This window comes from Phyllobates terribilis, unplaced genomic scaffold (assembly GCF_046119375.1).
Source record: "Phyllobates terribilis strain yellow unplaced genomic scaffold, ASM4611937v1 Scaffold_35__1_contigs__length_13245226, whole genome shotgun sequence".
NCBI classification, from domain to species: domain Eukaryota; kingdom Metazoa; phylum Chordata; class Amphibia; order Anura; family Dendrobatidae; genus Phyllobates; species Phyllobates terribilis.
In genome coordinates, this window is record NW_027362795.1 from 8,404,276 (window position 1) to 8,420,789 (window position 16,514).

Genomic DNA, 16,514 nt, shown 5'->3' on the forward strand with positions numbered 1-16,514 from the left:
CATCCTTAGCCAGGAACCGGAGGTCGTGGTCAAGCTTTGGCACGACCCCTTGCCACATCCACCAGGAAGGCACGCCACATAGGGTCAGGAAAGCCAGAGAGAGGTTTTGCCCCATAAGGCCCGAGGAAGCCGGACATAGGTGGGTCCCTGGTGAGGACGGCCAGTAGGAAGGAAGAGAGGGGAGCTCTGGACCACGCTCTGGAATCGCCTGGGAGTTGGCCGAGTCCCTGACCTGGTGGACGCAGCACGGCTCGGGTGGTCCTACTGTGCACAAGGATCTGATAAAGAACTGTGAGTAAAGCTTTTGAAACTGCACTACCAGACTCCGTGTTTCGTCGTCGCACCTGCACCACCAGTACTGGGACATCCGCACCATCACCCCCATCATCAACTCTACAATAGCTGCCCTGAGGCAATACTCCTCCCGTGGGGAGTCATCCAATCTTCAGCTGCACAAACAACACCAGCCTCAGCGGTCTGCCCTGCAGCGGCGGTTTCATAACCGCAATCCACGGGTGGCGTAGTCGAACATTCTAACATCTACTGCTAAATACTGCCACTCAGTTTGACTCCCTGGGCACGGACCGGGTCACCGCTACGAGACTACTACCCCTATCTGATCCGTCTCCGGGTAAGCCCCCGTGCACGCGATGCCGCACGACTCAGGCCCAGGGGCGCGTCAACATTGGCGTAGTCGGCAGGATTACGTGCCCGCAACCGACGGGTACTGCGTGCCTGAAGAAAAGTTCACATTTACCGTAAAAAGGAGTCTCCCGCCAATTCCGGAGGGTCCCCGCCATCGGACGCCATCTCGGATCGCTTCCCGCCGTTTGCCCGCCATCTGCAGCCTTTTCCCGCCATCCACGGAGTTTCCCGCCATAAGGAGACGATTCCCGCCATCTGAGACGATTTCCCGCCCTGACAGAGCGGACTCCATTATGGGCGTGCCAGAGGATGGCAAAAGACCACCTCCCATCGTGGGCCAGGTCCAAGAATGGCGCCAAAAGCGGAAACCGCCCCCACCAGCAGAGACTGCAATGATAGAGATGTCCATCAGCGTGAGGGGGCTGCCCTTGGAACTGACTGTCACCAAGTTGCCCCGGGACCACCCTCAATGGGGGCGGATAGGGAACAAAAGAGAGAAGATGGGAGCAGCTTGGAGGAGTCTGGAGGAGCCGGAGATGGAGGGAGAGGCAGGCAGCACCGACCCTGTGGTCAGGAGCCTGATGCAAGCCACCACCCCACAAGACCTGGTGGAGATCCTGGCACAGCTCCCCCGAGACCGGGAGCGTGCACAGACCGCGCTGGAGGGCCTCGCACGGAGGATGGCCCAGGTGCAGCGAGAAACGCTGATGGAGTGGAGCAGGGAGATGGCCCAGCAGGCTGGAACCCGCCAGCGGAGCACACCACCCGCAACGAGGAGCACGCCTGCCCCTGAAGAGGATGCAGAAGGGACGGAGGCCGGAGACGACGCCGCAGAGGGAGCTGAAGAGACGGAGGCAAGTAAAGGGGACGTTACTACCCCGAGCCCAGCCACCGTAAGCCTACCCCCGCTCCCCGTCGCAGAGCCCGAAGTCCCACTGATCGTGCCCGTTGCCGCACCGCTACCGCTCCAGACTAGGCCCCAAGCAGGAGCCGCGGCCACGCCCCCTGTGACGTCACGCGCCTCAACCCTGAGCGCGGCCAAGCAGGAGACGCCACCGGCCTGGTCGCAAGGCCGAGCGCCCCCGGGCGCCGCCGTCTTCACGGTGCCCTTTACCTTCAGGGTACCCCAAGCCTGGTCGCAAGGCCTAGTGATCCCGGGCGCCGCTGCCACCACCGCGCCCTCAACTTCCACTGTGCCGCACCTGGGTGAAGACTTGTTTGCCCAGCACACTTGCCCGGATGGGCAGCCCTTTGCGTGGCCACCGGAGTACTACCATCCCCGACTCCGGAAAGAAAGACCCCTGGATGAGCCCCTAATCCCGGTTCCGGCGCCCGTCAAGATGACCCCGCTCTCGTTAGAGGAGGCGCAGTTTGAGTGGGACCCCGCAGGAGGAGACCTCATCGGGTTCACTCAAGAGACCCGGGCGGCTGCAACTGAGCGTGCGGAGTGCTGCCGCCAGCAGTTGGAAGTCTTTGAGCGAGAACGGAGAGAGAGACGGGTCCGCGAGGAGCGGCTGCAAGTAAAGAGTGCAGAACAAAAGAGCCGGACCCGAAGGAACCCCCGTGCAGCCCACAGTCCCCGTGCCACCGGGACTGTAATCAAATTCCAACTGCAGCACGGTTGGGGCTTCATCAGAGATTATCCCACCCCCGGCGACGTCTTCGTGACCAGAAGAGATGTCGAGTCCCACCTACCGGAGGGACACAGAGGTCGTGACCTTTACCTGGGTGATGAGGTCACCTTCACCCGGCACCAATGTGCCAAAGGACCCTATGCCCTTCATGTACACCGACTGACAGAGAAAGAGCTGAGGTGTCAGGAGGAGCAAGAGGACCCGGACGGGTCTGAAGGGTACACGGAGGAAGGAGCTGGAGGACGTCGCCACTGATGTACAGTAGGAGCACTGTAAATAGTTACCCGTGAAGGTACAATAACTGTTACCATTATAGTCCCCGTTGGGACCAGTGAACTGTTCCAGTGTGTCCCATCTCCCCACAGGCTGAGGACTGTGAGCAGCCATCCCTTTTTCCCCACTGGCCGAGGACTGAGAGCGGCCATATCCCTTGTAAATAGTTGCGCTTCCTAAAGTGCCCCCTACCGGTTTTATAGGAAACTGTTTTTTTTTCTACCAGAGACTGTGGCACTTACCTGGTCACAATTTGCACAAGTGGCCAGAGGTCAAAAATGTTTTATATGAAAAGTTTTATTATGATGAAAGAGTTAATATTATTTTATGATGTGTCCGTAACATTTTAAAAGAGAAGTACCTCCCATAAAGGGATGATTGAAGGTTACTGTTTATATATTTTATATGTAGTGCACTTTAAAAAAGCTTGTATGTTTTATGTTTTTGCTCTTTTACAGCCCGAGGACGTGCTGTGATTTACCAGGGGGGAATGTAGCACCCTGAGGATTCGGCTGCTACAGGGGTATTACACCTCAAGCCAGAGGTGTGGTATTCCACTCCCGGGTAAGGATGGAGTGTGGGACTGAGCTCAGTAGGCTGCATGCACTACATACATCCCATTTCCGGGGGACAGAACTACGGTACTCCCACCAGTATATGTGCAGGTACGACAGCGTCTGTCCCTGGCTGGAGTGGGAGGGGGGTGGAACATCCCAGTAGTGTAGGGGCAGATAGGGGGAATAGTCTGGGTAAAGCTAGGAGCTCATTGGGTGCTAGTCACCTGGGCTCACACATAGAGGGAGTATATATGGTGGGCACCATCTTAGGACAGGGTCTGTTCAGCCTGGAGGAGTGGAGAGAGGAGTTCAGCCAGAGAGGGCTGAGGGGGAGCTGTGGCTCCGTCTGGGCCCAGCTCCAGAGCTAGGCCTGAAGCAGAGAGGAGAGAGGAGGAAGAGGAGAAACACGAAGAAAGGCCCAGAGACGCAAGCATAGAGGGAACCCTGAGATCCCACGAGTGAACTAAAACGGGTGAAGGGTTGGCAGAGAAGGGTACCGGATCCCAAACTGGTGGAGGTCAATCATCCTTAGCCAGGAACCGGAGGTCGTGGTCAAGCTTTGGCACGACCCCTTGCCACATCCACCAGGAAGGCACGCCACATAGGGTCAGGAAAGCCAGAGAGAGGTTTTGCCCCATAAGGCCCGAGGAAGCCGGACATAGGTGGGTCCCTGGTGAGGACGGCCAGTAGGAAGGAAGAGAGGGGAGCTCTGGACCACGCTCTGGAATCGCCTGGGAGTTGGCCGAGTCCCTGACCTGGTGGACGCAGCACGGCTCGGGTGGTCCTACTGTGCACAAGGATCTGATAAAGAACTGTGAGTAAAGCTTTTGAAACTGCACTACCAGACTCCGTGTTTCGTCGTCGCACCTGCACCACCAGTACTGGGACATCCGCACCATCACCCCCATCATCAACTCTATAATAGCTGCCCTGAGGCAATACTCCTCCCGTGGGGAGTCATCCAATCTTCAGCTGCACAAACAACACCAGCCTCAGCGGTCTGCCCTGCAGCGGCGGTTTCATAACCGCAATCCACGGGTGGCGTAGTCGAACATTCTAACATCTACTGCTAAATACTGCCACTCAGTTTGACTCCCTGGGCACGGACCGGGTCACCGCCACGAGACTACTACCCCTATCTGATCCGGCTCCGGGTAAGCCCCCGTGCGCGCGATGCCGCACGACTCAGGCCCAGGGGCGCGTCAACATGATTTGGGAATGTTTAGCTTGTAAAAAAGAAGACTGAGAGGAGACTTAATAGCTGTCTACAAATATCTCAAGGGCTGTCACATTGTAGAAGGATCATCTTTATTCTCATTTGCACAAGGAAAGACTAGAAGCAATGGGATGAAACTGAATGGGAGGAGACACAGATTAGATATTAGAAAAAACTTTTTGACAGTTAGGGTGATCAATGAGTGGAACAGGCTGCCACAAGAGGTGGTGAGTTCTCCTTCAATGGACGTCTTCAAACAGAGGCTGAACAGACATAGGTCTGAGATGATTTAGAGTATCCGGCTTTGAGCAGGGGGTTGGACCAGATGACCCAGGAGGTCCCTTCCAATTCTACCATTCTATGAAATAAGTTATGTTGTTCCCCATATCAGAATAACCTGTGGCTGGGGGGTAAATGTCCCTGTGAAGCAAGCACTGCTCAATCTGTGGGCTTCGGTGAGAGTAGAGGGAGATTTGTGGAGCTGTTTTCTTGTGGGGCCTACATTAAGAGAGAAGTTGGCGCAGGACTTACAGGCTGGAGCTGTCTGACATCATGATGGTTAAGACTGCTTCTTTTTCCACGCTGAGGTGAACGCTGAGGTGAGGCAGTAATAGCTCCAGAGCAGGAAGATAAGACCTTCCATAAGAAACGCTGCATACCAGACATGCTGACAGAGGTGGAGGACCTCAGATTAACCTCTGATCTGGTCTTTCTTTCCCATATCGAAAGTCATGTTTGAGGGTGTAAATTGCTTATAATTCCCCCAAGAACACGGTCTGAAGAGAGTGCGTTCAGTGTGTGCATTCTCTTGGTGCTATGTCCAGGCCATGTCCTTCCTGTTGATGTACAATACATCTGAAGGTGGCGTTGATTGGCAGCAGGATTGTGTGATGTAACAGCCTTACGGAAACGCAAGTTGTGACACCAATGGAATGGCGCCAGAACAGTAAGTGCGTATGAGTGTTTTTATTTTAACAAGGCCAAACATGAGGAATTAGAAGGAGTTGTCCTAGTAGTGGACAACCCCTTTATGAAGATACAATTTTCGGTTAAAAATGTAAAAGGCTTCTCCCCTGTGTGATTTCTATGAAGTTTGTTAAGAGTTGATTTCCGTGTAAAACATTTCCCACATTAAGAACATGAAAATGGCTTCTCGTCTGTGTGAGTTCTCTGGTGCTTAACCAAATCTGATTTATCTTTAAAGCATTTCCCACATTCTGAACAGGAAAAAGGCTTCTCCCCTGTGTGAATTCTCTTGTGCTTAACCAAATCTGATTTCCAGCTAAAATATTTCCCACATTCTGAACAGAAAAAAGGCTTCTCCCCTGTGTGAGTTCTCCGGTGATTAACCAAATCTGATTTCTGGATAAAACATTTCCCACATTCTGAACAGGAAAAAGGCTTCTCCCCTGTGTGAGTTCTGTTGTGCTTAACCAAAACTGATTTCCGGCTAAAACATTTTCCACATTCTGAACAGGAAAAAGGCTTTTCCCCTGTGTGAGTTCTGTTGTGCTTAACCAAATATGTTTTCCGGCTAAAACATTTTCCACATTCTAAACAGGAAAAAGGCTTCTCCCATGTGTGAATTCTCTGGTGTATAACCAAATATGTTTTCCGGCTAAAACATTTTCCACATTCTGAACAGGAAAAGGGCTTCTCCCCTGTGTGAGTTCTCTTGTGCTTAACCAAACCTGATTTCTGGCTAAAACATTTTCCACATTCCGAACAGGAAAAAGGCTTCTCCCCTGTGTGAGTCCTCTGGTGATTAACCAAATCTGATTTCTGGCTAAAACATTTCCCACATTCTGAACAGCAAAAAGGCTTCTCCCCTGTGTGAGTTCTCTGATATTTGATTAAACTTGATTTGTCTGTAAAACATTTTCCACTTTCTGAACAAGAAAATGGCTTCTCCTCTGTGTGACTTCTCTGGTGATTAACCAGATTTGATTTCTGGTTAAAAAATTTCCCACACTTGAAACAAAAAAATCTATTCTCTGCTGTGTGAATGCTTTGATGTTTAAGAAAAGAAGTTTCAAGGGAAAAACTATTTCCATATTCTGAACATGAAAATGGCTTCTTTGTTTTAGGAGCAGTTTGTTTTTTAATGCTTATTTTGTGACTTTGATTTTCCTTATTAGTCGGTAATGAATCAGAAGACAGGACCTGTTTCAAAGGATCAGATGACAAATCTTTGCTGTGAAGGGATGATGGTAAATCTGGAGTAATGACATTCACTTCAATTGTATCTTGTGTGATCTCAAGATCATCTGTTTTAAAAACTGAAGATGTCAGCTGTCCCTCTGATCTCCTGGTGCAGTCATCTGTCAAGAATAAAACCAATTATTATTTATGAATAACATATCCTTAAAATTTATATTGTTGAATATTTCTAATTAAACTCTACGTAAAAATGTACTTTATGTAAAAGTATCATTATCTACCAAGAAAACATATCACAGAAAAAATCAGCCTTACCAACACCAAATCAGATAACAAATGCATTAGCATTTTAGTGTTGGTTGGGTGTACTGGGGTGTCTGTCCATGTGGGGTGCACTTATATAGCGCTGGGCAGCCTTCCTGATGTAATAGTATGGGCATCATCACTATCTTAAGCCAGACACTGTGCATCAAACCTACCTGTGTGAGTGGCGTCCTATGCAAGCTTCTTCTGTGTGCATCTTTAATACTAGGCAACCACCCCCTGCATGAATTTGTAGGTTTGTGAGTGGTTGCTCCACCAGTATTTTGCACCTGCGTTGCCCCCCCCCCCTTTATCATGGGGGTCTGCTGCATCCTGCTAGTGCATTTGTTATATGATTTGGTGTTGGTAAGGCTGTATCTTTTTCTGTGATTTTTTTTTATTTTGCCCTATGTTAGCCATCATTATTCACCAAGACAATAACAGTTCACAGTCTAATAGAAAACCTCATAGCATGAACCAGTGGAGCGTAGTGTTCAACTGTTAATTCTGCCTCCCAAATGTGGAATAAAAAGCCACCAAACAATGTTATGTAGGCAAAAATAATATTAATAAAAACTTCTACTCATCTCACAAAAAACAAGTCCCCACTCAGGTCCATCATCTGTCAATGGAAAACCAGAGGTTTCCACATTATTAGTGGCTCAAAGGCTTTTGAAAAGCAACATGGCTTCCATAAACCAATCCAGCAATATCCACTCTCCCAAAGTCAAATCTCCCCCTCACTTCTGAGCCTTGCAGTGTCCTCAAACCACATTTAGCCTCCATGTATTCGGCATTACTATAGTGAGAAGAACCCAATTAATTGATGGTGTGTGTCTCCTGGAGCACAATCTGGGCACAATGTGTTGGGTAATGAAATTATATATTTGTAATTTTCACTCTCCAACATCCACTGCGTGCTAATTTCCGGAAAGTGCCTGTGGAGTCAAAATAGTCACTACTCCTATAGATTATTTCACTGAGGGTTATAATTTCCAAAATGGTGTCACTTTATGGGGATTTCTACTGCTCTGGTTTTCTGCAATTTGGTCACATTAGGGCTTCTGCAAATGGTGGGTCCCATCTCCTCTGGGATCTGCTCCTGCGACGTCTGCTTCTCTCACCAGGAGCCGCCTTATTCATCCTGCAGGCGGCGCTGGTGATGGAGGAGACGTCAGAACCAGAAGCTCTGGGCGGCGCAGGCTCTGTCCAGCCACTAAGATTAGGGTGCCTGGGACCAGTAGCACCATCCAGTCTGGCAGTATGGGTGTGTGTGCTGTCCAGCTGGAGTAATCTGCTCCTTGTTTCAGCCAACTGGAAAGCACCGCACCCTACTAAAGCTGGAAGCATATTGCCGGAAGCTGCCAGATCCAGCCTTGTTCTCCTCTGGTTCAGTCCTCTGTGCTCAGCTCCCGGCTTGTGTATTTGTTTCCTGTTGTGACCTCGGCCCGTTTACTGACTACTCTTGTGTGATTTTATATTTTCTCTGACCTCCTGGTTCTGACCTGGCTATCTGACTATTCTTCTTGCCAGCTCACACCACAGAACATTAGGTTACACTGTGGCCCAAGCTTAGGGGGGTCTCTGTCTAAGTCCAAATCCATGTAGAGGGGTTAAAGGATGATGAGCAAGGCAAACCCTGGGATCTGGAAAATGGAGTAGATAGTGCCAAGCCTGTTTGTGGTAGCAATCTTTTGAGCTGCCAGGTGACAACGAATAGTGTCCCCAATACATTGTGTCTGCACACTATCCCAGCAAAATCTGCATTCAAATAGCTAAATGGCGCTCCTGCCTTTCTTAACCTGCCATGTGCCCAGACAGTAGTGTATAACCGTATATAGGGTATTGTCAGATTCAAGAGAAGATGGAATATAATTTGTAAGGTCCATTTGTTTCCTATTATCCTTTGTGAAGAATTCCAAAGTTATCACCACATAAAGTGACACATGTCAGATTTGAAAAATGGGCTCAGATAGGAACACAAAACAGGCTGCAGGAAGGGGTTAAATCAGAGTATTTTGGGCACTAACTACCATAGTCAAAACTGTGAGTACAGACCATAACACATCTACTGAAATGATCAAACTCAACAGTCTTCATCAGTAAGTAGTGAGTAACTAGTGGTGAAACCTCTCTGGGGTAATTACAGTTTGGGGCTCGGTGGCTCTTGGCAATCTAAACTATCGTAAGGGACAATATTTTCTATCAGATGAATTTCAAGAAGAAATATTAGACGTTCAAAGGGAACTTTTTATAATACTGCAGAGATGAGGCATCTTAAATTTAGCTTAGAGATATATCATGGCACAGGTGTAATGTTTTTTTTTGCTTAGTTTATCACAATCCTGTTTGAAGTTAGTTGGTTTTAAAAGAAATTGGTAAGTCGGGATAAAGGGAAACTCTGTTGTTATTGTACAGAAATTCACACTTGGCCTCACTGCACATTAAATGTTGTCGATCATAAAAGTGAAGTTTGGCCAGAAAGACTGGACCTGGTCTTGTAGGGGCCATATGAGCACATTCAGCAGCACAGAAGGGAGAGAAGGTAGATTCATCCAATAAGATATCAGGGTTCTAGGAAGCCAACAGCATCATTACCCTCCGCTTTCTCTTACAGTCCCATCATAATATTTTTTTCAAGTGATTTTCTGGCTTTGTGGTTTACAGATCTGGGCAGGTAGCGTCTCCTAATCACAGGGAATAGGTGGATCCTCCTGGTTGTAAGTTCTATGGAAAAGGGTTTCAATGCCCAAAATCATTTGAACAGTTTTGGGTGGAAGAGAATGTTGTGGTCTAGAGGCAAAATGGCGATCACACGATTGTGATAAGGCCGGACTACACCACCGATAAAGCAGCCACAGCCGGTGACTGAGAAGAATCTGTGACTTCTCTGCATTTAGTGGTTACTACTCACCTGGGTAGTCATATGTAGGAATCTCCTCTTTACACCGCTCATAACCCCTTACATATGCCTCTATAGTATTAATATGGGTGAGATCTTCACCCTGAAACAAATATTGTAAAAGTCACAAACAGATGAGAAGTCACATCTATGATCAGCTCTAATCCTGCCATCTCCACTGTTCTCATTACACAAGTAGAAAACATATAAAACTGGTGGATAAAACAAGACTGAACACAAGACCTTCACAGCCGTCTACACATCATAGGGGAGATCTCATGACACCTTCTCTCCATCTACCTGATGATCCTGAGGAACATTGGGATCTTCTTGTTTACAGTCCTGTGGAAGAAGAGGACGGGGACATCTCTCTGGTGTTGTCCTGTTACTGGATAGATCTGGAAGAAACACATACAGGGACTGAATTTATTCTTTACATACAGATAATTATGGGCCGTGTGTATTTAGTCCTGTCTATTACCTGGTGATGTGAGGGGCTGGGGAACCTCCATCATGACGTCTTTGTACAAATCTTTGTGTCCTTCTAAATACTCCCACTCCTCCATGGAGAAATAGACAGCGACATCCTGACATCTTATAGGAACCTGACACACACAATGATACCGTCATCCCCCCGATCCTTTCATAGCGTTACAGTATAATGTCCCAGCAGTGTCACCTCTCCAGTCAGCAGCTCAATCATCTTGTAGGTGAGTTCTAGGATCTTCTGGTCATTGATGTCCTCATGTATGAAGGGGTGAGATGGAGGTCTTGTGATTGAGCTCAGGGGTCTTTCCCATCCCTCAGACACATGGACCTGACAGCGCTCACTAGAGGTCTTCTTCACTACTATGTAATCCTGGTTATGGAAAGACATATAAATAAATCTCACTACAGACATTTCCAGAGTCCTCACCTCTCCAGTTCTGTTCATCTGTTATTCCCATAGATAAGAATGACGTAATGTGACGTCATTGGAATCTCTCACCTCTCCAGTAAGACGGAAGAGGATCTCTAGGGTGAGGTGTAATATCCTCTCCGCCATCTTGTCTCTATCCATATCTGTCTTTGATGGGTCCATAAGGAAAATTCTCTTAAATAGAAGATCTTCACTGAGAGGATCTGATATTGTGTAATAATACAATTACTGGAGATAATAAGGGGAAACATATGAGGAGATATATTATTTTACAGTATTTAGTTTCCTGCTTTACATCTAGTAATAAAACCTATATATTTTAGGCCACATACAACAAGCAGTTTCTTCCTTGGAGTCTGTAGCTGAACACGTTTCTCATAGACTCATCTTCCATAAAGCTAATTCTCGTCTCATTTACCGACACTGGAATCGGCATTAGCAATACTGCAGGAGATATTCATTACACGTGACATGAGAAATAACTACTTCATGAGGAGGACGACGACGACATCTTCAACTACGATTCTACAAACATATTTAGCCAGAGTTCTTCACTGACTACATCTCCTCCGGCCATCTATATGAATGTTTCCCATCTTCCCCGGATTGTAATCTTCTATCACGTTAGATCTCATGTCTGATTCACACACAGAAGTTTGAGGCTTTGATACATGGTAAAGTTTTTAATATTAAACAGAGTAGGACTATCCTGAATGGGTTCATTTTACCATGGTGGGATAGCTTTCATGCTATTTTTGATCAAAAACAGAGTTACTAAGAACCCTATTTTATTTAAATGCACTTTTCCTTTTTATTTATTTATTTACAGCAGGGTTTATGATCATTTTTCTTCTTATAGTTTTTTTCTCATTTATGGCCATAGTAAACATGCATTTATGTGCTGCATGGATACCAACTTAAACCAAGCTCAAATTCTGTGTTTTTTCACGGGCACCATAGTGGCCCTGTGGGCTGCTGCTATGGATGATACACCCCTAACTATCCAACTATCATATGGTAAAAATCTCATAGGTCCTGTATTTATTAGTATCTGCACGAAGAATGAGGCTAAGTGAGTATTTATTAAAGGGAATCCACTCCCCACGAACAGCAAGCATCAGAATCTTCACTGAATAAAAAGCCATTTCTCAGCAAACAGACCTCTAATATGAGGCATACAGGTATGTATAGACTCACATTTCTATCACCTGTATGCCAATATTAGAGGTCAGATAAGTCCCAGGGGGTGACAGATTCCCTTTCATCAGCCGTGGGGTAATCATAAAACCAGATATGTATCAAGGTATTCTAAGGTGGTTAATGGTTGCATAGTCAATGGGAGGCATGTGTCACAGAGATGGCTGGTCTCTGTGATGTAACCCGGAGTGTTTCTCTAGGGCACATAAGCACTAAGAGGATCGGTTGGTGCACCTGGGAGCCGGGTTACGGGTAGCTAGGAGAGAATGGGTGGGTCCAGCTACCCACATACCTCATCTCTGGGTGTGGTTAACAGCCTATAAAATGGAGGCTGTTGTTTGGCACATGGTCTGTGTGTTTGGAGGGAGAAGGCCTCCTGTGTATGTTTGTCTTCAGACCAAGCCAGGACACTGGACGCTACCCCAGCTTGTGTGCCACACAGGCCTGGCTGAGCAGAGACCTGCTAAGGACAATTACTTTGTTTGCCTGATCTAAAGGCTATTTTCTTTTCTGTTTGGCTTCTGGGTTTATGAAGAAATAAACCCACATGAACTTTTAAAGGAACATGCCTCCTGTTTTCCTCCGGTCACACCCAAGTGAGTAAAACCTCCACAATTAGTGTTAGACTTGCGGGCAGCGTTCCCAGCAGAGACGTATGAGTGCTACAGGATGGACTGCATGCCCTGGGTGAAGTCTGTCGCAAGCCAGCAAGCATCGCCAGACGAAATGGAGGACCTTCTTAAACACCTGGTCCAGTCGCAGCAGCATCAACAGGAGATCAACAGGCTGTAGTTACAGCAGATACAGCAGCACTAGCAGAAACAACATCAGCAGATGCAGCTTCTGGCAACCGCCATCCAGGACAGGATGAGAGCTCCAACCCCAGGTCCGACTGATGACTCCCATGTCCGGAAGGCAGCATGACGAGCTTTGCAGAAAATGACCCTGGGGGTTGAGACTTTCCTGATGGTGTTTCAAAGGGTCACCGAGAGGGAGAAATTTCCACAAGAGCAGTGGGCAGAGGTACTGTCGCCATACTTGACTTGGAGAGCCCCAGAAGTACGCGTAGTAGGCGTACTATGATTTAGCTTTGCAGGACGTCCTATTTAGCTTTGCATAGTACGCCCTATTTAGCTTTGCATAGTACGCCCAAAAGGCATACTATGATTTAGCTTTGCAGGATGCGAAAGAGTATGGCAAGCTAAAAACTGAGATTCTCGCACGCTTGGGGTTGACAATGACTATCAGGGCACAGCGGGTTCGTATCAATGGAACAAACCACCTCCGTCCCAAAGGTTTGACCTGCTGCACCTGGTCCAGAAGTGGCTGAGCCAGAGTCCTCAATGTCTGCGCAGATGGTAGAGTGGGTGGTGATGGACCGGTTTGTGCACTCCCTGCCGAGGCCCATACAGCCTTGGGTTGCCCAGGGTGATCCCCGGTATGCAGATGAACTGGTCGGACTGATCGAGAGATACCAGGGGGTTGAAGGTTCCTTGGGAAGGAAGCCCACTACATGCTGGAGTTCCCAACAGGGGGTGGAGGCCCAAAAGGTGGTGGGACTTCCAAGGTCCAAATGGACGAGGGAGGTGGTGCCCAAGGTCCATACAGGTGATGTTGTTTGCTGGCGGTGCCACGGCCCAGGCCATATAGCTGCCTGTTGTCCCCTGACCCTTGAGCCAATGGACTGCAGCATAGGACAACGTTGTTTATATTATGCTTATCCGGCCTGCAGTGTGAACTGTCCACCCAGCGAGGGGCCACAAGCATGTCACATGAAGGTGAACAGATGGGAAGTAAAGGCACTGCTAGACTCCGGGAGCCTGGTGACCCTTATGAGGGCCACCCTTCCTCTCCAAATTATCCCGGGGAAAAAAGTCGGCGTTCAGTGCATTCATGGTGATGCTAAAGACTACCCTACGGGCAAGAGTGGACATTGAAATGGCCCACGGTACAGAGTCCCACGAGGTCGGCGTCGTTCAGGACTTGTTGCACCCTATTATTATAGGCTGGGACTTTTGCTTGTTTTGGGATCTGTGGGGGAAGGGTTCTGAGTTCGCTGGCTCAGATAAGAAAAAAATTAACCCTAATGAGGTATCACCACACCCAGAGTCAGACAGGTTTCCCTTTTGTGTCCTTGTGGGGGATGAGGAGGTAGTGCCCCCTGAGTCTGCAATTCCAGAGTTAGGGGTGACCAGCGAGAATTTTGGGTCTGCCCAATATAGGGACCTAACTCTGAAGGGAACCTTTAATAATGTCACTATTATAAATGGGGTTGCACAGGAGTCAGGGGCTGACACAAGGTTTCCCCATTTTATGATGAGTAAGGAGTTGTGGTACCAGGTCAAGAAAGTGAGGGAGGAGAGTGTGGAGCAGTTAGTGCCGGGCCCCTTTAGACGGAAGGTGTTGGACATGGCCCATTCACATGTCTTGGGGGGACATCTGGGAGTGGATAAAACGCAAGAACGGATCGTGCAAAGGTTCTATAGGTGAACATTGGACATAATTTCAAAAAACATCACAGTAAAAGATAATACCTTACCAACACCAGGTCAGATTGCCAATGCACTGCAGGATGCAGCAAGCCTGCATCATAAAGGCAGGGCCAGCACATGTGCAAAATACTGAAGCAGACAGCCACTCACTAACCTACCAAATTCATGGAGGGGGTGACTGTGTAGTATTATACATGCACACCGATGGAGTCAGCATAAGGCGGGCGCCAGTCACACAGATATGTGTGATGCATAGTGCAAAAAAATGTGCAAAAAAGATGAAAAATAGTGTATAAGATAAATACACAACATGATAAATACCCCACCAGGCCTCTTTAGTGTTGGCTGGATGAATTGGGGCATATGTCTTGTGTGCTTGCATGTATATAGTGCTTGGCAGCCCGTATGATCTAAGGCTATGTGCCCACGATGCAGAAATGCTCAGGATTTTTTCCTGAGCGTTTCTGCATCTCCCTGGCAGAAAAAATGCATGCGGATTGTACATGCGTTTTCCTGCCGGGGACATGTGGAAGTGAAGCGTTCTTCACTTGCGTTTCCGCATGCGGGTTGACAAGCGCTTTCCAAGCGATTTTAGCATCACTTGGAAAGTGCTTGTCAACTTGGTCACACTATATAAATCCATGCAACCAGCATGGATTTATATAGTGTGACCTGAGAGAATGTAAAAAAATAAATCTATACATACCCTCCGATGGCCTGCGCTGTCTTGCTTCGCTCGGTTCCGGCTGCCGGCAGTGGTAGACTGAAGGACCTGCCGAGGTCAGCGTCGCGTCACCCGTCACAGGACTCTGACGTCAGAGCAGGTCCTTCATTCCATCGCTAAGTGCCGGGAAGCAAGGAGGAGCGCACCGCGGGCCGCCAGAAGGTAAGTATATATTTATTTTTAATTTTATTCTTTTTTTACAGCTTTTTTAATGGTACCTGGGTGTGGAGGAGAGTCTCCTGTCCTCCACACCTGGGTACCATCTACACATTAGAACGCGCCAATTACGCAAGTACAGATGCAGTCTTTCTGAATTGGCGCGTTCTAATGCAAGTCAATGGCGGTGAAAACGCAGCGCTTCCGCAAAATAATTGGTAGTGCTGCGTTTTTTCCCGCAATGATAATCCGCACCGGAAATTTCCGCAGCACGTGCCCGTTTTTAATGCGTTTCCGCAGCAGCAAAAACGCTGCGGAAACGCATTGTGGGCACACAGCCTAATAGTATGGGCGTCATCAATAGGCTGCAAGCCAGACAATGTGCATCACACATATCTGTGTGACTGGCGCCCTATGCAGACTACACAGCCACTCCCTCCATGAAATGGTAGGTTAGTGAGTGACTGTCTGCATCAGTATTTTGCACATGTGCTGGCCCCGCCTTTATCATTGAGGCTTGCTGCATCCTGCAGTGCATTGGTAATCTGACCTGGTGTTGGTAAGGCATTATCTTTTAGGCTATGTGCCCACGATGCAGAAATGCTCTGGATTTTTTTCCTGAGCGTTTCTGCATCTCCCTGGCAGAAAAAACGCATGCGGATTGTACAGAAGTGAAGCGTTCTTCACATGCATTTCCGCATGCGGATTGTCAAGCGCTTTCCAAGCAATTTTAGCATCACTTGAAAAGTGCTTGACAACTTTGTCACACTATATAAATCCATGCAACCGGATGGCTTCTGATGGCCCCCGGTGTCTTTATCCGATGCGTCCTGGCTTGCCGGCAGCTCGCGGTAGACTAAAGGACCTGCCAACGTCAGCGGTTGCGTGACCCGTTACATGACTAATTGACGTCATGGCTAGTGTTGAGCGATACCTTCCGATATCGGGAAATATCGGATCGGACCGATACCCAAAAAGTATCGGATATCGCCGATTCCGATACCGGAAACCAATGCAAGTCAATGGGACAGAAATATCGGAATAAAAATAAACCCTTTCTTTCCTTGTAGGTTAATTCTACATGAAGGAAAACAACTAAGAATAATGTAGAATGTATTGGGGGAGGTGGGGGAGACAACAAAGGCATAGAGGTTTAGCCCAATCAAATGAAATAGCAGGAATTAATATTTTTTTTATGACGTTCTGAGTTACGGAAATATTGACTATGTTAAGTTTTTTTATATTTTGTCAGATATTTATGTTTCACTACTTCCATGCTCTTCACCTTTTTTACTTCTCCCACACTTTCTCCTTCATCATCCTCAGCATCAGCATC

The 16,514-nt window shown here is 47.8% G+C and overlaps 1 protein-coding gene across 1 annotated transcript; it reads right to left on the reverse strand.

The window, feature by feature from the left end:
* Positions 1 to 4,132: 4,132 nt before the first annotated feature.
* On the reverse strand, positions 4,133 to 11,754 carry LOC141182709 (uncharacterized). Its single transcript, XM_073660852.1, has 4 exons — positions 11,719 to 11,754; positions 9,991 to 10,110; positions 9,703 to 9,793; positions 4,133 to 6,646 (listed from the first exon to the last, which is right to left on the reverse strand). The coding sequence occupies exons 1-4, from the start codon at positions 11,752 to 11,754 to the stop codon at positions 5,457 to 5,459; spliced, it is 1,437 nt and encodes a 478-aa protein (XP_073516953.1). The 3' UTR covers positions 4,133 to 5,456.
* Between the last annotated feature and the right edge of the window lie 4,760 nt (positions 11,755 to 16,514).

Coding starts and splice junctions, on each gene's coding strand:
- LOC141182709 (XM_073660852.1), bottom strand. CDS start 11,754: ATGGCTTTTTATTCAGTGAAGATTCTGATGCTTGCT. Junction 10,111..11,718: donor TGAAGATTCTGATGCTTGCT/GTTCGTGGGGAG, acceptor GAATAAATTCAG/TCCCTGTATGTGTTTCTTCC. Junction 9,794..9,990: donor ATGTTCCTCAGGATCATCAG/GTAGATGGAGAG, acceptor TATTTGTTTCAG/GGTGAAGATCTCACCCATAT.